This window comes from Hyperolius riggenbachi, chromosome 8 (genome assembly GCF_040937935.1).
Source record: "Hyperolius riggenbachi isolate aHypRig1 chromosome 8, aHypRig1.pri, whole genome shotgun sequence".
NCBI classification, from domain to species: Eukaryota; Metazoa; Chordata; class Amphibia; order Anura; family Hyperoliidae; genus Hyperolius; species Hyperolius riggenbachi.
The window spans coordinates 71,379,232-71,399,478 of NC_090653.1; the positions used below are offsets into that span (position 1 = coordinate 71,379,232).

General features: G+C 46.4%; 1 protein-coding gene across 1 annotated transcript; it reads right to left on the minus strand.

The window, feature by feature from the left end:
* Positions 1-1,177: 1,177 nt before the first annotated feature.
* Positions 1,178-19,969, minus strand: LOC137528200 (olfactomedin-4-like). Its single transcript, XM_068249462.1, has 4 exons — positions 19,829-19,969; positions 18,652-18,864; positions 14,005-14,164; positions 1,178-2,036 (listed from the first exon to the last, which is right to left on the minus strand). Exons 1-4 carry the CDS (start codon positions 19,955-19,957, stop codon positions 1,234-1,236), a joined length of 1,305 nt encoding a protein of 434 aa, XP_068105563.1. The 5' UTR covers positions 19,958-19,969; the 3' UTR covers positions 1,178-1,233.
* Between the last annotated feature and the right edge of the window lie 278 nt (positions 19,970-20,247).

Here is a 20,247-nt window from a genome sequence, read left to right on the forward strand (position 1 = left end):
TACAGCTATTCGGAGCTCGAATACCGAGCTCGGATAGCTGAAAAAGAGCTCGAATATTCGAGCTACTCGAATATTCGAGCTCTGCTGAGCACCACTGCTGATGTCGATCAATTTGCTGTTTGTCCCTTTTTGTCAACCAGTCCGCTCAGCACCAGTCTTCACCTCACTTAGTGACTAATTTGTTCATTGCATGCATAATCACTAGATTAGTTAAAGGGGTTCTTCCGCTAATAACAAGTGGTTTATGCATAAACTATTAAACATCCTTCTAATATAGTTAAAAAGTTTTTTAAAAAATGAATGGTTTCATCAATACAACATGTAATGTAAACAGTGACAGATGACGGCTGGGAGGCTAATCCATTTGTGTTTTTTTTTATTTTCTTTTCACAACCATAACTCCTGTCTAAGTAGTTTTCAGTGGTATAACCCACTTCTAGCAGGAATAGCTGTTATAGCCCTAATGGCTGAGCTCTGCTGAGCTGCTGAATATGTGTTTACATTGTTGCTAGGCAACCAGAGGCAATGCAGAGACTCGTTTGTAAAAAGAGTCATAAGGTGCTGGGAGAATGAATCAGTCCCATCTACACCATATGATTCTTTGTCAGATTCGATTCAATTTGATTTGATTCATTGATTTGATTTTATTCAATCTGACATGTCCGATTCATGATTCGATTCAATTTGAATCAAATCATGAATCAGACATGTCAGATTGAATCAAATCAATTTGAATCGAATCTGACAAAGAATCATATGGTGTAGATGGGACTGATTCATTCTCCCAGCACCTTATGACTCTTTTCACAAAGGAGTCTCTGCATGGCCTCTGGTTGCCTAGCAAGTACAACAATGTAAACACATATTCAACAGCTCAGCAGAGCTCAGCCATTAGGGCTATAACCGCGATTCCTGCTAGAAGTGGGTTATACCACTGAAAACTACTTAGGCAGGAGTTATGGTTGTGAAAAGAAAAAAACACCCCTAACAAATGGATTAGCCTCCCAGTCCTTCATCCGTCACTATTTACATTACATGTTGTATTGAGGAAACCATTCATTTTTTTAAAAAACTTTTTACACTATTTTAGAAGGATGTTTAATAGTTTATGCATAAACCACTTGTTATTTTTCTCCTCATTCGCGGAAGAACCCCTTTAAGATAGATGTTCTGTTTGATCAAAAGGTTTCCTATGTAATATTGACTGTAAGACGCTTAAACTGAATGCAAAGATTATATTTTTGGAGCAAAGGTGACATCATACATGACGAGAAAGCCGCTGTCATACATGTAGAGTTTGTGGTCATTCGGGTTGTAGGACAGGCTGTGCATAGTCCCTAGCATCTTCTCTATGATAACACTCAGGTGTCCTTCCTTGCCAGAATTAGTGTCGTACATGTAGAAGAGCTCCTCCATCTTGGTATCATAGGTTCTGGTAGCATAGAAGACTCCGCAGGCCATGAAAGCATTGGTGACGCCTGGCTTGTATAGGGTGGTGTTCCAAGTCTGCCTCACCACCAGTGTAGTAGCATCAAGTTTGCTAATGAGGAGTTTACCTCCCTTTTCCTCAGTAGAATAAATCACCCAAAGACCATCTTCATCAGCAGCTAGGTCAATGTCCTGCCAAGATGTGGCAGCATAGGAGAAGCGGTTGTTGAAAGCGGCATCATTGAGAACTTGTTTTTCATGAATGCTGCTATTCATACTGAGCTTGCAGAGATTCCGGGAATTAAGGCAATTATAGTACATCGTTTTATTGTACACAATCATCCCTGCTCCTTGTCCAAAGGTATAAGAGGTAAGGCCTGTATGTTTGTCGAATTTGTACATCTGGAGGTCATTATAAGATGCATAGCTGTATAGGGAATTCATTGTGCGTAAATCTGGGCTGAGAGGAGCAACCCAAAAAGAACTCTGATCAGATCCTAATAAGGAATCTTTTCCCCATCCTCCACTCTTGTAGCTTACACCTAATACATTTTGCTGGACTATATAAGGTTTGCTGATATTCACAATGTGTCCATGGTGACAGGGACCTGTGCAAAATAACAGAAGGCAAAAAGATATACATTTATTAAAGTGAAAATGGTGTAAGTATATATTGATATGTTTACTCCAGAAACCTCAGGCCCAAAAAAAAACAAAGCAAAAACTATAATGATGGTATCAAAACTCAACAAGCGTTATCACATTTCAGTCAATAACAGTTGCCTGCACTTACCACTTCCAGGTTTCAATACAGTATATCTATGTCCCTTGAGACTTCATCTTAGCTCCAGGGGCGTAGATATGTGTAGTTTGGCGCGATAGCCACCCATTAGTACACTGATTAGTGAACAGGAACATGTGTTTCCAAAGCCAAACAAAGTGCCTATAATGAATGATCACTGGCATCAGCAAGAAGCCAGTAGAGATTGCCCGAACGGTTCGCCAGCGAACGGTTCCCAGCGAACTTCCGTGGTTCGCGTTTACGGAGAACCAGGAACTTTTCTGGAAGTTTGGTTCTCCCCCATAGTGCATCATTAGGGTCAACTTTGACCCTCTACATCACAGTCAGCATGCACATTGTAGCCAATCAGTCTACACTCCCTCCTGGAGCCACTCCCCCCCTTATAAAAGGCATGCTGAGTCAGGGATTTCACTCACTCGTGTGCCTGCATTAATTAGAGAAGGGAAAGCTGCAGCAGACTCTCTCATAGGGAAAGCTTAGGCTCTTGTAGGCTTCTTATATTTCTCCTTGCTGATTCTTATTGCTAAAAAAGCACCCCACAACAGCTCTTTTGAGAGCTAATCTTGTTCTTGTGATCTTTTTTTTTTTATGTGTGTGTGTTTCCCACTGACACTTGTGTTGCATAGACAGCCTTGATAATTCACACTGTGTATGCCACTGCCAGGCCCAGCACATTCAGTGACTGCCTATGTGTGTGACAGGCAGCTGCACATTGTAATACCCATTACTGCATATACCTACCTACCTGTTGTTCACAGTGCACCCACCTACCTACATGAGTTGAGCGCTTGTGTTGCATAGACAGCCTTGATAATTCATACTGTGTGTGCCACTGCCAGGCCCAGCACATTCAGTGACTACCTGTGTGTGTTGCAGGTGCACATTGTAATACCCATTACTGCATATACCTACCTGTTTTTCACATCAATGTTCCCACCTACCTACGAGAGCTGAGCGCACGCAGTGTGATATACCACTCCATGCATACCTGTTAACTGCACCTGTGTGACTGCACATTGTATTAGTCAAGTCAGTGCATACCTTTCACTTCATCCCCCCAATATGGACAAAACAAAAGGCAGAGACAGGCCACCTGGCAGGTCTGTTCCAGGTCGCGCTGTCATGATTTAGTGCGGACCTCGACCAGAGTACAGTGTTCAGAAGAAGGCACGTGCCATCAACCCCCAATATTGTCAGGACGTAGTTGACTATTTAACACAGAACACCTGGGGCTTGATTCACTAACCTGTGCTAAGTGTTAGCGCTGGTGTGAAAAGCCCTTTTTGGACTCTAGTGTGCGCAAACCTACTTTGCGCGCAGCCCCGTGCACTGCGGGTGTGCCGATATTAGTGCACGGTGCGACAATAATGTTGCACCCACTGGCCCTTATGGTGCATCGGGTACCCCCGAAGTGGCGCATCATAGCGCTGCTTAACGGGCACCCAATGCGCCATTTTTGTCGCGCCGGGTGTGACTTTTAAGGGCCAGCAGCGCGCACTATTACCCGTGCTGCGTGCTGCACGCGCAGTGAGCGGGTTTGTTTGAAATGTGTGGGCGCAAACCACCTAACGCCGTGGTTTGCGCACACTAACACTTAGGGCACACTCACCAGCTTAGTTCCGGTTAGTGAATCAAGCCCCTCATCTTTCTCAGCTTCCGCACGGCAGCGTGACATATCTTCCTCCTCCTGCTCTGATTTTGGCACCCTACTTAACACTCAGTTGGCCGCCCCCACCACCAAAGTACCATCACCCCAGGGCTCAGCGGTGTGGAATTTTTTTTGTGTGTCTGCCTCAGATGAGAGCAATGCCATCTGTACTCTCTGCCACTGAAAATTGAGCAGTGGAAAGACCAAGACCCGCGTAGGAACAACTACCTTATGAAGGCACATGATTACAAAGCACAAACTGCAATGGGATGACCACCTGAGGAAAAGCAGCACACAAAAGCAAAGCCACACACCGCAGTGGAAGATACCAGGCTGCAATTTTTTCTAAAAAAGGTGATACCTAAACTGTACCGTGATGTTGAAAAGCAAGTGGTGACATCTCTGGCACACAGCGTTGGGTCAAGGGTCCATCTGACCATGGATACCTGGTCTGCAAAGCACGCTCAGGCCAGCCTGAAGACTAAGTCAGTCCCCACACACAGCATTTCTGCCTGCACGCCGTGTGACTGCCTGCCCCAAGACTAAGTCGCTCTCCACACAGCATCTCTGCCTGTAGGCTGCTTGACTGCCTTCTCTGCCACCAACAACAGGGTCCAGGACTCCAGGCGGATTCCTGAATTTTTAAAGCCGCTATAAAATATTTTCTGGTGTGTGTACATGCCTGCCTAATTTTTTCTGGATGCACTGCGGCTGCAACAACAAAACAAAAGGCATGTACATGTGTCAATACCCCTTCGTGATCGTTACCTTGCTGCGGTGAAGGGGCTTGCGTATCACAATGAAGCAATGACCACCGGTTATATGAGTGTCTCGGGCGGTGGCACACCAAAGATAATAAGGTTGTTGCTTCATTGTGGACATACCAAATTCGATCAGCTGGACAATCACTGTTGTTCTGTCATTGAGCTACCTCAGCCTGGCGACCATATGGGCTTGTAAACCGCTATCGCCTGCACTCTCGCCACGGTGCGCACCAGTCCAGCACGGCCGTCACAACACAAACAGTTGTTTGCAGTGTGTTACACAGTGAATTTGGTGGGTCAGTGTGAAACAGTACTCTAATTACACTCCCTGATTGATGTATACAAATGCAAGATGTTTTAAAGCACTTTAGGCCTCCAATTTAGCATGCAACGTGAATTCTGCCCTTAAAACGCTGCTTTGCGTCAAATCCAGATTTTTCCCTGGGACTTTTGGCGTCTATCCCACTCATCCATGCGCCCCTCCAGGTGTTAGACCCCTTGAAACATCCTTTCCATCACTTTTGTGGCCAGCATAAGTGTTTCCAGTTTTCAAAGTTTGCCTCCCCATTGAAGTCTATTGCGGTTCGCAAAAGTTCGCGAACGTTTGCGGAGGTTCACAAACCCAGTTCGCGAACCCAAAATCGGAGGTTCGGGCCATCTCTAGAAGCCAATGGTAATAAGGTCCCCCACAGTATTGGTGGTAAGCTGCCACCCAGTATAGGTGGTAAGTCCCCCTCCAGTATAGGTGGTAAGGTGCTCCCCAGTATAGGTGGCAAGATGCACCCCAGTATAATTGGTAAGGTGTCCCCAGTATAGGCAGTAAGGAGGCAAACTGGGTGTAGCCATGACATGATGTGGGTGGAGCCACCACTATATAGCCAGATGTAGGTACTGACCCCACCCCCAGTATAGGTGGTAAGATGTCCCATAAGTATGTAAGGTGTCCCTAGTATAGGTAGTAAGGTGCCCTCAGTATAGATCGTTATGTGTCTCCAGTAGAGGTGGTAAGGTTCCCCCACCCCAGTATAGATGGTAAGAGTCCCAAATATAGGTAGTAAGGTGCCCCCCCGTATAGTTAGTAAGGTGACCCCAGTATAGGTGGTAAGGTGCCGCCCAGTATAGGTGGTAAGGTGCCCCCCAGTATAGGTAGTAAGGTACTCCAATATGTGTGGGTTTAGATAGGTAGGTAGCAGTGTGTGTGGGGGTGGTTAGGTAGGTAGGTAGACAGGTAGGGTGTTTCACTCCCCCCTACCCCCGGCACAGACCTGCAGATCAGCGGGGCGAGCGGCGACAGACCTCAGATCAGCATGGGACCTGGCGGGCACATTGGCGCACAGTAAGCAGTCACGCCAGTCACTTCAAATGCAGGAAGTGATGAGTGATTTCACTTTTGGATATGAAGTAGTCGGGGATACTTACTTTGCGCCACTCTGTTCGCTTGGTCGCCATCTGATCTGCAGGTCTGAACAGGGAGATGGGAGGGAGGGGAACATAGGGGGCAGCCCAGCCCGGGGCCCCTGCAGGGAATGTGACCCCAGGCCACAGTGCATCAAAGCGGGGGGGGGGGGAAGCCTAGCACGGCTCTGGGTGTCCCTCCCCCCCACCATGAAGACAAGAGGAGCAGCAGGAGAAGTGAATTAGCCTTGCATTTGCATTTATAACAGATTGCAGGGGTCAAAGTCTGGTCTCAGGAGGCTTAGAAAGGATGGAATTGCAGTAGTCCATACAGGAGATGACCAGAGTATGATCCAGTAGTTTAATGGCGTAGAACGCACGCACGCACACACACACTCTCCTTTTCTCTTTTTCTTTTTATAAAAAGTTATTTTTAAAAAAGTGGTGTGCCCCTATCAAGCCTTTTTTTTAACCCCCTCCCCCCCCCCCATACCCTAAGCAGGCTGGTATTTGCAGAACAGCTTAGAGGGTAAGATCAGCATCGGACACTGTTTTATCAATGCTTGCCTATGCCCACAGACCAATAAAATGAATGGTCTCAGGCTCCCAGACACATTGTATTCAAATAAAAAACAAACAAAAAGTTTTGAGTCAGGATGATGCCATTTAAAAATCAGACATGTTTGAACAGCAACCACAAGAGCATTGAGCAGACTGCATTGGTAAAAAACAAAATGTTTTAAATCAAGCAATTCAAAGGAAGGTTCTACGAGATTTCATTAAAAATTAGATCTCGGCATGTAAGAACTACCCAAGGTGCTTCAGAAGTGCAGATCAAGGTAAAAAATAAAAAATGTGTATTCTAGTTCCAGAGATGTAGCACAGTAAATTCATTTGCAAATTTCAACTATTTCTGTAACTTTGTCCTGCTTTTACTTTTTTTAACTGAGAACCAGAGAAGCTCAACACATTTTAATTCTACTTAACTTTTTATCTGAAACCACATACTTTCTTGGCATTTGTGGTCTATAATTTTCTATGAATGTGACCTCCAATTTATTACCTGTTTTGTTTAGATTAAGCTATGTTTATAATGCCAGATTTGTCCCAGGTCTTATTGAGCTACTTTCATACAAGACAGCTCTGGTCCCTTAAAGAGCAGGTCCGAGTAAATTAAAAAAAAAAATCTACTTACCCGGGGCTTCCTCTAGCCCAGAGGTCAGGAACCTTTTTGGCTGAGAGAGAGCTATAAACACCACATATTTTAAAATGTAATTCCGTGAAAGCCATACAATGTGTTTCAAACTAGATCGATAGGGCTCACGTTCCTGTTGCCATGGCGATCAGTATACAGTTGATCCGCCAGGTAACGAAAGTGTAAGACACATCTTCAGCTTCTCTTGTGTTTCAGCAACATCAGCAATTTCCCCTAGAGCCAGAAAGGATGAATACCGACTAACAGCTTGTACAATTAGCTAGCTGACTTGGGGGTTGATTCACTTTGTAGGATGAGATCCCTGCATTTTGGCCCAATAGGCTGCCTGTCAAGTGACAGACAGCCTATTGGGCAAATCAAAGTGTGGTGATCTCGTCCTAAAAAGTAAGTGGACCTTACAGGGTCCAGAGTAGAAGAATTGAAGCGGCCGTTTGTTTTGGGGTAGTGCGAGTAAGTTAGCAGTGCATGCTACAGCAGTAGCGTGCCTACTTTGAAAATTTTACTTGCCACACTAAGCTGCACTGATTGAGCAGTGGAGCTTAGTGATTAAACCCCTACTGAATTGTCTGTGAGCCAGATGCAGCCATCAAAAGAGCCACATCTGGCTCCCGAGCCATAGGTTCTCTACCCCTGCTCTAGCCCCTGGCAGCCATCCTCTGTCGGCATCTAATGTGTCTGCACGAGAGCCGCTCTTGGTTTCACTCACCTGGTCTGGAGTGTACTGTGCAGGCGCAGTAGTTCGGTGCCTGCGCAGAACACTCCAGACCATGTGAGCGCAACTGCGAGTGGCTCTTGTGCAGGCGCAGTAGATGGCCATCGGTATCTGCTCGGGGCTCGGGACCTCGGGCCACCGGCTGGGAGCAGAGCTGAGGCGAGGGCACAGGACAGCTACCAGGGGCTGGAGGAAGCCCCGGGTAAGTAGTTTTTTTTTTATTTTATTTTTTTTAATTTCTAGCTTGCATCTGTCCTTTTCCTGTTTTGCAGAGTGATTGCTGTGATTGGCTCACAGCAATCATGGGGTCATGAGCCAATTAAATTGGCTCCAGACCGAGATCCAGAAGCCTTGCTGTCAGCATTACAGCAGAGTAAGCAGGTACAGAGTTGCGAGCAGAGAGAGAGCGACAAGACCGTGCAGCAGGGATGATTGAAATCTACGCCCTGGAAGGAATAACAGGACATAAACAGTGCAGATTCCAATAATTAAGGTCCAGAACTGGATTTAATCAGTTGACAAGCAGAAATGGCCAAGGGTGCAGCTTAGCTTTTGGTGGCCCCAAGCAGCGCATAACTGGAGGCCCCCCTGAGACTTTGTGCGCCGTGGCAAAAAAAAGGGTGTGGCTTCACACTACCGAAGAAAGTGCAGTGGTGAAAAATTAGGTGTGGCCATAACATGATGTGGGTGGAGCCAAACACTAGCAGAGTACAGTCCCTAGTTAACAAATGAGATCGGCACTGTATGTCCATTCTTGATCTGAATCCATCCTCTTCTGTCCCCCTCTGTTCTTCCTGTTCCTCTTTTGTCCCGCTCTGTGTCACCTCAGTTTGTGCCTCTTTTGTACCCGTCTGTGTCACCTCTGTTCCCCAATGCCTCTTTTCTCCCTCTCTGTTCCCCTGTGCCTCTTTTGTCCTCCTCTATGTCCCCCTGTATCACCTCCTGTCCCCCTCTGTGTCAGCTCGTGTCCCCCTGTCCTAGTCAGGTATAGGCACTCCCTGTATAGGTATCCAGGTATAGGTCCCCCAGTATTGGTAGCAAGCCTTAGGTGCCCCCTGTATTGGTTAGCCAGGTACAGGTGCCCCCAGTATAGGTAGCCAGGTATAGGTGGTACCCTAGTTTAGGTTAGCTAGGTGCCACAGTATAGGTAGTGAGCTATAGGTGCCCCAGTATAGGTAGCCAGGCACAGGTGGTGCCCCAGTAAAGGTAGCGAACTATAGGTGCCCCAGTATAGGTAGCCAGGTACAGGTGGTACCCCAGTATAAGTAGTGAGCTATATGTGCTCCAGTATAGATAGCCAGTTACAGGTGGTGCCCTAGTGTAGGTAGCGAGCTCTAGGTGCTCCAGTATGGATAGCCAGGTACAGGTGGTGCCACAGTGTAGGTAGCAAGCTAAAGGTGCTCCAGTATAGGTAGCCAGGTACAGATGGTACCCCAGTATAGGTAGCGGGCTACAGGTACCCCAGTATAGATAGCTGGGTACAGGTGGTGCCCTAGTGCAGGTAGCAAGTTATAGGCGCTACAGTATAGATGGCCAGGTACAGTTGGTGCCCCAGTGTAGGTAGAGAGATAAAGGTGCTTCAGTATAGGTAGCCAGGTACAGGTGGTACCCCAGTATAGGTAGCAAGCTATAGGAGCTCTAGTATAGGTAGCCAGGTACAGGCAGTACCCCAGTATAGGCAGTGAGCTATAGTTGCTCCAGTAAAGATAGCCAGTTACAGGTGGTGCCCATGTGTAGATAGTGAGCAAACTATAGGTGCTCCAGCATAGGTAGCTAGAGATGGCCCGAACGGTTTAGCACGCAAACTTATTCGCGCAAACTTCTGTGCCGCGAACCACAAACTATATGCGAGTTCGACCCGTCCCCTATACTACTTCATTATGGTCAACTTTGACCCTCTACATCACAGTCAGAAGGCACAGGGTAGCCAATCAGGCTACACTCCCTTCTGGAGCCCCGCCTCCCCTTATAAAACGCAGGCAGCATCAGCCATTTCACTCACTCGTGTGGCTGCAGTAATTAGAGAAGGGAGAGAACCTTGCTGCTGACATAGGGAAAGCTTAGTTAGGCTCTTGTGTTAGGCTTGTTAGGTTGCTCCTTCTTGCTGATCTTGCTAAAAAGCACTCCTCATCCTCAACAGCTCTTTTGAGAGCTAATGTTGTTCTTGTGATCTATTTTTTTGTGTGTGTGTGTGTCCCACAGACACTTGTGTTGCATATACAGCCCTGTCAGTCAGTCGCAGCTGCTAGTGGGACCTTGGTCCCTGGGCCCCTTGCCACTGCCAGGCCCAGCACATTCAGTGACTACATGTGTGTGTGACAGCTGAACATTTGTAATACCAATCACTGCATACCCACCAGTTAAGTGCACCTACCTACCTATGTGAGCGCACGCAGTGTCACTGCACCTGTTGGCATTACCTGTGTGTGTGACAGCTGCACATTTGTAATACCAATTACTGCATACCCACCGATTCAGTGCACCTACCTACCTACATGAGAGCACGCAGCGTCACTGCACCTGTTGACGGTACCTGTGTGTGTGACAGCTGCACATTTGTAATACCAATCACTACATACCCACCTGTTCAGTGCACCTACCTACCTACGTGAGCACATGCAGTGTATATAGCACCATTCACTGCTCCTTTTCACGGTACCTGTGTGTGACAGCTGCACATTTGTAATACCAGTCACTGCAACCTGGTTACTGCACCTGTGTAACCGTACATTGTATTAGTCAAGTCAGTGCATACCTTTCACTTCATCCCCCCCCAAATATGGACAAAACAAGAGGCAGAGCCTGAGGCAGGCCACCTGGCAGGTCTGTTCGAGGTCGCGATGTCGTGATTTTGTGCGGCCCTCGACCAAAGTACAGTGTTCAGAAGAAGTCACGTGCCATCAACCCCCAATATTGTCAGGACGTAGTTGACTATTTAACACAGAACACCTCATCTTCCTCAGCTTCCGCACAGAAGCGTGACATATCTTCCTCCTCCTGCTCTCATTCTGGCACCCCACTTAACACTCCGTCGGCAGCCATCACCAAAGTGCCATCATCACAGGGCTCAGTGGTGTGGACATTTTTTTGTGTGTCAGCCTCAGAGGAGAGCAATGCCATCTGTACTCTCTGCCACCGAACATTGAGCCGTGGAAAGACCAAGACCCGCGTAGGGACAATTACCTTACGAAGGCACATGATTACAAAGCACAAACTGCGATGGGATGTCCACCTGAGGAAAAGCAGCACACAAAAGCAAAGCCACACACCACAGTGGAAGATAGCAGGCCGCAATTATTTCTCAGAAAAGGCGATACCTAAACTGTAACGTGATGTTGAAAGGCAAGTGGTGACATCTCTGGCACACAGCGTTGGGTCAAGGTTCCATCTGACCACGGATGCCTGGTCTGCAAAGCACGTTCAGGCCTGCCTGAAGACTAAGTCAGTCCCCACACACAGCATCTCTGCCTGCATGCCGTGTGACTGCCTGCCCCAAGACTAAGTCGGTCCCCACACAGCATCTCTGCCTGCAAGCTGCTTGACTGCCTTATCTGCCACCACCAACAGGGTCCTGGACTCCAGGCGGATTCCTGAAATTTTAAGGCCGCTGCTAGCAGCGGCTGCTACAATAATTATTCTGGTGCATGTACATGCCTGCCTAATTTTTCTGGCTGCAACAACAAACAAAAGGCATGTACATGTGTCAAATCCCCTTCGTGATCGTTACCTTGCCGCGGTGAAGGGGCTTGCGTTTCACAATGAAGCAATGACCGCTGGCTATATGAGTGTCTTGGGGGTGGGGGGCACACCCAAGATAATAAGGTCGTTGCTTCATTGTGGACAGACCAAATTCGATCAGCTGGACAGTCGCTGTTGTTCTGTCATTGAGCTACCTCAGCCCGGCGACCATATGGGCTTGAAAACCGCCATGGCCTGCACTCTCGCCATGGTGTGCACCAGTCCAGCACGGCCGTCACTACACAAACAGCTGTTTGCGGTGTGTTACACAGTGAGTTTGGTCTGGAAGTGTGAAGCAGTACTCTAATTACACTACCTGATTGATGTATACACATGCAAGATGTTTTAAAGGGACTCCGAGCAGTGCAGAAACTATGGAAAGATGGTTATCATTTTAAAGCTCTCTTTCTCCTCTTTCCAATGATATATAAACCGCCACCCTACGCCTTTTAGTTTTTGCTATTTTCGCGATTGAAATTGCCGCGGCCGCGATTTCGATCGCGAAAATAGAGAAAACTAAAAGGCGTATGGCGACGATTTAGGTGTCGTCAGAAAGAGGAGAAAGAGAGCTTTAAAATGATATCCATCTTTCCATAGTTAAATTGTATTACACAGGGCGACTTTTTGTCAAAGTCAGCAGCTGCATTCAGCAGAATGGAGCTGCTGACACTAGGGAAAGTGTCGTCCTGTGTAATACAATATAACTATGGCTTGATGGATATCATTTTAAAGCTCTCTTTCTCCTCTTTCTGACGACACCTAAATCGTTGCCCTACACCTTTTAGTTTTCTCTATTTTCGCGATCGAAATCGCCACCCGCGGCAATTTCAATCGCGAAAATAGCGAAAACTAAAAGATGTAGGGTGGTGGTTTATATATCATTGGAAAGAGGAGAAAGAGAGCTTTAAAATGATATCCATCTTTTCATAGTTTCTGCACTGCTCGGAGTCCCTTTAAAATATTTTAGGCCTCCAATTTAGCATGCAATGTGATTTCTGCCCTTAAAACGCTGCTGTGCGTCAAACCCTGATTTTTCCCCCAGGACTTTTGGCATGTATCCCACTCCGCCATGCAAAAACTCCCCTTGAAACATCTTTTCCATCACTTTTCTGGCCAGCATAAATGTTTCTAGTTTTCAAAGTTCGCATCCCCATTGAAGTCTATTGTGGATCGCGAAAGTTTGTGCAAACTGAACTCTTTGCGGAGGTTCGCGTTCAAGGTTCCCGAAGCAAAAATCGGAGGTTTGAGCTATCTCTATAGGTAGCCAGGTAGAGGTGGTGCCCTCAGGCTTACATATCCACATTCCAGCGCTGACTCTTCTTGCCGTGCTCTCCAACAGTGGTGGGCCGAAATTTCGCATTACGCGTCGTAATCGTAATGCGAAATTTCAGAGAAGATCGTAATTAATTTTGTATGTTATAGTATAATTTTGCGTTAATTTTTGCGTCATTTTTGCGAAATTTCGCATAATTTAATGCCGACTTTAGCGGTTAATACCATAGCCCCCATACATGCTATTGCTACCAAAATTGCTACATATGTTAAGCAGAATAGCGGGTACAAGTCAAACATTTTTCAAAAAGACTTTGTAGTTTTTGAGAAAATCGATTTAAAAAATGCAAAGAAAAATGGTTTTTAAACTGTCATTTTTCTGAGTTTAAAAACCATTTTTTCTCTGCGTTTTGAAAATCGATTTTCTCAAACACTACCAGGTCTTTTTGGAAAAATATTTTTCTGACTTGTACCCACTATTCTCCTTAACAGATCAAGCAATTTTGGTGTAAATAGCAGGTATGGGGGCTTTGCTATTCACTGCCAATGTCGGCATGAAATTACGCGAAAATTACACAAAATTTTAGGCAAAATTACGAAAGTCTAAACAAAATCAATTGAATTTACAAATCGTAAATACGTATAGGCGTAATTGCGAAAATGTATGCGAAATTTTGCGGAATCGTAATTAGCTGATTACGATCATCACTGCTCTTCACCTCTGGCGACGCTCTCTTCTTCTCACTGCCTCCCTGTCCCACCACCTGGTTACTTCCAGCGGCACTTCTGATATCATGAGAGGTGCCAACGGGGTAACCATGGAGACAGGAGGCAACCAAGCAAGGCGGAGAGAGAGTGGAGAGAGGAAGAGAGAGCGGCTGCTGCGAGAGGAGTCTGCGCTGGAACAGGTAAGTTACTGGGGACCCCCGGGACAGCACAGGGCAGGCCGGTCGCCGCCAGCAAGAAAGCGAGGCATGCCCCTGCTTGGGGCCTCACCTGAGGTGGCTCTGGAAAATGGCCTTGACTTACCATAGTCTCCTGGAGAAGGGGATAGCAGGCTTGGTTTAGTATGGTTCTTCTCACAATCCTCCAGGCGTTTCTTCAGAACTGCAACCTCCCGTCTAATCAGCAGAACATTGTTCTTGTCATAGATCTCCAGTTGGCTCACCATGATGGAAATGTTGTGGATCTACAATAGAGAAAATAAAATTTAATGGGATCTATTGAGCCAAATGTTGATCCATTTATGATCAATTAAAGGGAACCTGCCAGGGTAGAAGTGTGTGATGAAGTGGCTTCCCAAGATGACTCCGTAAAGATAAAAACTCCTTGACTGTCATCCTGGTAATGGTTTCACTATATGTTGGAAATGCCTCAGCCTACAGACAAAGCATGAAGACTCGGAGGTAGTGTGTGTGCGTGGCCTGCACTGACCACTCCTACCAATGCATTTCGGCCACATGGACCTTTGTAAGGGTGTGGGTGGAGTTACCCGTGGGGTGTCTAAGTATTCTTAGGTTGCATAGCAACTGCCACAATCCTCCAGAATGTCACTAGGCATACTATTGATAAGTGGAGCATAGCATTTTATCAGGATCACTTTTCCTATTCTCTTACAGGAAAACATTCAATTTCAATTCATTGTTTAAGCCATGCGGCGCAAGAGTACCATGGAAAAAGCTGTTCCAGAAAACCGCACCACTCAATAAATCAATATATGAAAAAAACATTAAACAGCAAATGTTATATAAAAACAATTAAAACCATATAAAAATAAGAGGATGGCACATAATAGCCATGAATAGTAAATCATATATGTTACGGCCAGAACCCGAAGTGTGGCCACTTCGCGTTCTGGCCAGCCACTTTGGGTTCTGGCCGGCCAATGTGCGAAGTGGCCGCAGCGCAGCGGCCAATATTAGAAATGTTATGTTTACGCCGTCTCACTGTGGCCAAATTTATTACAACTTGCTCCATTTAATTAAATATAGCCGGCGGCAATGTAGTAGATGAAGCCGCTGGCTTTCGCACTGCCTCTCTCCTCCCCCCCCCCCCCTCTCTCTCCTCTCCCCGCCTTCCATACAATAAGTAGCAGCCGGGGACATGCAGCCGGAGAGTCGTTTGTCGCAGCAGGGCAGCAGAGCCGGGAGGCTGCAGACATCGCTTCTGCCAGCACCCGCTCTGCAGGAACGGCAGGATTCCCCTGCCGCGACGAACGACTCTCGGGATACGCGTGTCCCCGCCGGCTGCTACTTATTGTATGGGAGGCGGGGAGAGGAGAGAGAGGGGGGGAGAGGAGAGAGGCAGTGCGAAAGCCGGCGGCTTCATCTATTACATTGCCGCCGGCTATGTTTAATTAAATTAAACAAGTTGTAATAAATTTGGCCGCAGTGAGACGGCGTAAACATAACATTTCTAACATTGGCCGCTGTGCTGCGGCCACTTCGCACATTGGCCGGCCAGAACCCGAAGTGGCCACACTTCGGGTTCTGGCCGTAACATATATATGGTCCATAAATGAAAAGATCAATGAGTTATGTATACCAAGTACAACCATATATCACATTAACCATATAATACAAATCTGTAGATGTAAAAACTCACTCATACTGTAAGTAGCACATATAGTAAACACATTGGCCTCAATTCACTAAGCTTATCTCCTGTCTTTAATAACGTTTCTCTAGTTATCACCATGGTGACGAGGCATGTAGTATTCAGGAAACATTTTACCTCAGGCAAACCTAAAGTTAACTCTTCTGTCTTTAAGTTAACTCTTCAATCCTTAAAATAACTCCAGAGTTAAAGACAGGTTGTTAATTACCTGCATGTGAAAATAACTACAGAGGAGGTAAGTTAACTACAGAGGAGGTAAGTTAACTGCAGCGGAGGTAACTTAAAGAATGAAGAGATAAGATAATTCTCTCACTGTGTGGAGGTAAGTTTTCTCTTGCCTGATTATCTCCAGCATGATCTTAGTGAATTGAGGCCATAGTGACCATAGGAACCTGAGAAAGGTATAGATCAGGGTGAGACTATGTGATGGAAGGTATGCACCAAATAAACATGAATCTGGGGATAAGTGAACTGTACAACCAGCAGCACAATAAATGTATCAGAGAGAAAAAGGAGTGTGAATATGACCACCCACATAGAATGGATAGGTGAAAAAAGTAATAAGAGATAGTCAGGAAGAGAAAAACCAACACAGGAAGGGACCGGTGCAGGAAGATGGCTAAGACAGGGCTTGCCAGAGTGAGTAGCGAAGAGTGGGGTGCCTCCTATGGCCCAAGAGTGGCCCTATGGCCCTCCTGTTTCAGGTCAGGTGTGTGAATCAGACACTTCTGCAGCAAAAGAGCAACTCTATGCAGTCCAGGACATGGACAAGGTTTTCTGCTGAACACTTTGTATGTGTAAGGAAGCCCTTGCCCAGTAGGTTCAGAGGGCCCCGACACTGGATTGGCAGGGATGAAGAGGATGGGGAAAGTCTCTAGATTATCCACTGGCTTCCCTTTATTGAAGTATGGATCTATCTTTGCCATGACATTTTTTCCATACTGGTACACTTTAACAATTTAACCTAATACTGGGGAGGACGTGGGAAGGTCTAGTACTTTGTTACATGCTAAGCAGTGAAATGGTAGGTAGTAACTGATGTTGAGCTATAGCAGCTGTGCTGACCACAAAGGGTTAATCTCTAAGCAGTGGCACAGAGTAGATGGACAGGGACAGTTGTGTGCTCCGTGAGAAGGACAGGTTCGCACCTCCTGACGGTAATGATGGGAGAGCTAATGAAAGACTAGAGATGTAGCGAACGGTTCGCCGGCGAATGGTTCCAGGCGAACTTTGGGGGTTCGCGTTCGCCTGGAACAAGCGAACTTTTGCGGAAGTTCGATTCGCCCCATAATGCACTATGAGGGTCAACTTTGACCCTCTGCTTCACAGTCAGCAGGCACATTGTAGCCATTCAGGCTACACTAAGCCCTGGAGCCCCACCCACCCCCTTATATAAGGCAGGCTTGCCGGCCATTACACTCACTCGAGTGCCTGCTAGAGACAGACTAGGGACAGCTGCTGCAGACTTGTTCTCCTAGGGAAAGATTAGTTAGGCTCTTGGTCTTGGCTTGCTCCTGGCTGATTGTTATTGCTAAAATAGCACCCCTCAACAGCTCTTTTGAGATATAATGTTTTCCAGATGTGTTTTTTTGTGTGTGTGTTGCTCACTGACATTATACAGCCCTATCTGTTGCAGCTGGACCTTGGTAATTGTTATTACTGTGCCAGCCAGGCCCTGCCTAACTATCTATACTGGGACACCTACCTATGCCTACCTAACTACTGGGGCACCTACTTACCTATACGGGGACACCTACCTACCTATACTAGGGAACCTACCTATGCCTACCTACCTATACTGGGTCTCCTACCTATGCCTAGCAAACTACTGGGTCTCCTACCTATGTCTAGCTAACTACTGAGGCACATACCTATGCCTACCTACCTATACTGGGACTGCTACCTATGCCTACCTACCTATACTGGGACTCCTACCTATGCCTAGCTAACTACTGAGGCACATACCTATGCCTACCTACCTATACTGGGACTCCTACCTATGCCTACCTACCTATACTGGGACTCCCACCTATGCCTAGCTAACTACTGGGACACCTACCTATGCCTACCTACCTATACTGGGACTCCTACCTATGCCTAGCTAACTACTGGGACACCTACCTATGCCTACCTACCTATACTGGGTCTCCTACCTATGCCTAGCTAACTACTGGGACACCTACCTATGCCTACCTACCTATACTGGGACTCCTACCTATGCCTACCTACCTATACTGGGACTCCTACCTATGCCTAGCTAACTACTGGGACACCTACCTATGCCTACCTGCATACAAGAAGATAATAAGGTTGTTGCTTCATTGTGGACAGACCAAATTTGATCAGCTGGGCAGTCACTGCTGTTCTATCATTGAGCTACCACAGCCCGGCGACCATATGGGCTTGAAAACCGCCACGGCCTACACTCTCGCCATGGTGCGCACCTGTCCAGCACGGCCGTCACTACGCAAACAGCTGTTTGTGGTGCGTTACACAGTGAGTTTGGTGCGTCAGTGTGTAGCAGAACTCTAATTACACTCCCTGATTGATGTATACACCTGCAAGATGTTTGAAAGCACTTTAGGCCTGCAATTTAGCATTCAATGTCATTTCTGCCCTTAAAACGCTGCTTTGCGTCACATCCAGATTTTTCCCCGGGTCTTTGGGCATGTATACCACTCCGCCATGCCCCCCTCCAGGTGTTAGACCCCTTGAAACATGTTTTCCATCACTTTTGTGGCCAGCATAAATGTTTCTATTTTTCAAAGTTCGCATCCCCATTGAAGTTTATTGCGGTTCGCGAACTTTTCCGCGAACCGAAACTTCCGCGAAGGTTCGCGAACGGGGTTCGTGAACCGAAAATCGGAGGTTCGCAACATCTCTATCAAAGACTACCCAACATAGGAAGTCAGCACTGCAAACCCAGACAACCAGGTAATAAAAATCTGTAATGGAAAATGGTTTATCTTAAGTGCACACAACTTAGCCCACTGTGAATTATGATATATTTTATACTATATACATGAAATAACATGAGCCTTTGGGAAATATTTATCTCACCTCCCGATAGAGAGCCTCCACAATCAGATTAGATCCATTTACTGAAGTCTTAAGCTGCCATATGAGTGCCTCCATCTCTCTGATCTCCAGTTTGACGAGCTCAAAGTCCAGCTCAGTATAGGAGAGACCTCCCACCTCCATCACCTCCACACGTTTGGTCAGGTTCTTCAATTGCCTCATGTACACATTCAGTGTACTTTCATAGTTTTGGATCTTAATAAGACATAAATTTAGATATTGAGTGCTTAAATACCTTAAACATTTTCCATAATGACTACTTTCCGCATAATGGCTACTTTCTTCAATGCAGCTTATGACTATAGTCATCCAGATACGATTAACTGGCTAAGGTTAAAGGGATACTGTAGGGGGGTCGGGGGAAAATGAGCTGAACTTACCCGGGGCTTCTAATGGTCCCCCGCAGACATCCTGTGTTGGCGCAGCCACTCACCGATGCTCCGGCCCCGCCTCCAGTTCACTTCTATAATTTCAGTCTTTTAAGTCTGAAAACCACTGCGCCTGCGTTGCCGTGTCCTCGCTCCCGCTGATGTCACCAGGAGTGTACTGCAAAGACACAGACCATACTGGGCCTGCGCTGTGCGCTCTTGATGACATCAGTGGGATCGAGGACACGGCAACGCAGGCACAGTGGTTTTCTGACTTTAAAGTCTGAAATTCCAGAAGTGAACCGGAGGCGGGGCCGGAGCATTGGGGAGTGGCTGCGCGGGCACAGGATGCCTGCGGGGGACCATTAGAAGCCCTGGGTTAGTTCAGCTCATTTTCCCCCGACCCCCCTACAGTATCCCTTTAAATACTAACCTGGGAGGAAGGAGGGGGGGGGGGGGGGTTAAGATTAGGCATGGGATGGAGGTGTTAAGGTTAGCCAATGGGGTGGGTGGTTAAGGTTAGGCAGCACAGGGGGTTCTTAGGATTAGGCATAGGTAGAGGGAGGGTTCTGTGTGAATGTAGGGTAAGGTTATAGTAAAATATTGGTAAAGAGTACCAATATTTTACTATCAGAATTAAGCTGTAGTATATTGGTAATTGTACCGATATTCTTCTAGCGACAATCTCAGGTGCTCTTTTTAGCGTGTGCCATTTTTAAAGGTATGCTATGGTATGCTATGGTAGATGTTTATCATTCACTTTGAATATTACCACAGCTCTGTTTATTTACCTTAGAGATTTCCTTCTTCACACTGATGGTCACGTTGTCATTTGCTTTCTCCAGTCTTTCTAAACGATCTGCTGGGAAGGTAGAATCCTGCAGACTAAGAGAGCATTGACAGATCCCATACTTATCCATAGATCCAGTGAAGCTCTGATTCTGTTGAAAGACATACATTGTAAGCAATATCTGCTTCCTTATAGTGTTATAAGGAGGAAAAACGTTTTCTTTTAAATTACTCCTCCATAGGTTCCACTTCTGCTGAACACGGTATTTAGATTATGGGGCGTCCAAAATAATCCTATTGACCTCTTTAATCATTCCTTATTTTTTTGTTAATATTACAGTAGACTGAACCTCAGCTACTTCCCTTTCTTAAAGAGTTAAAGAGGAACTCCAATGAAAATAATAAAGAAAAAAGTGCTTCA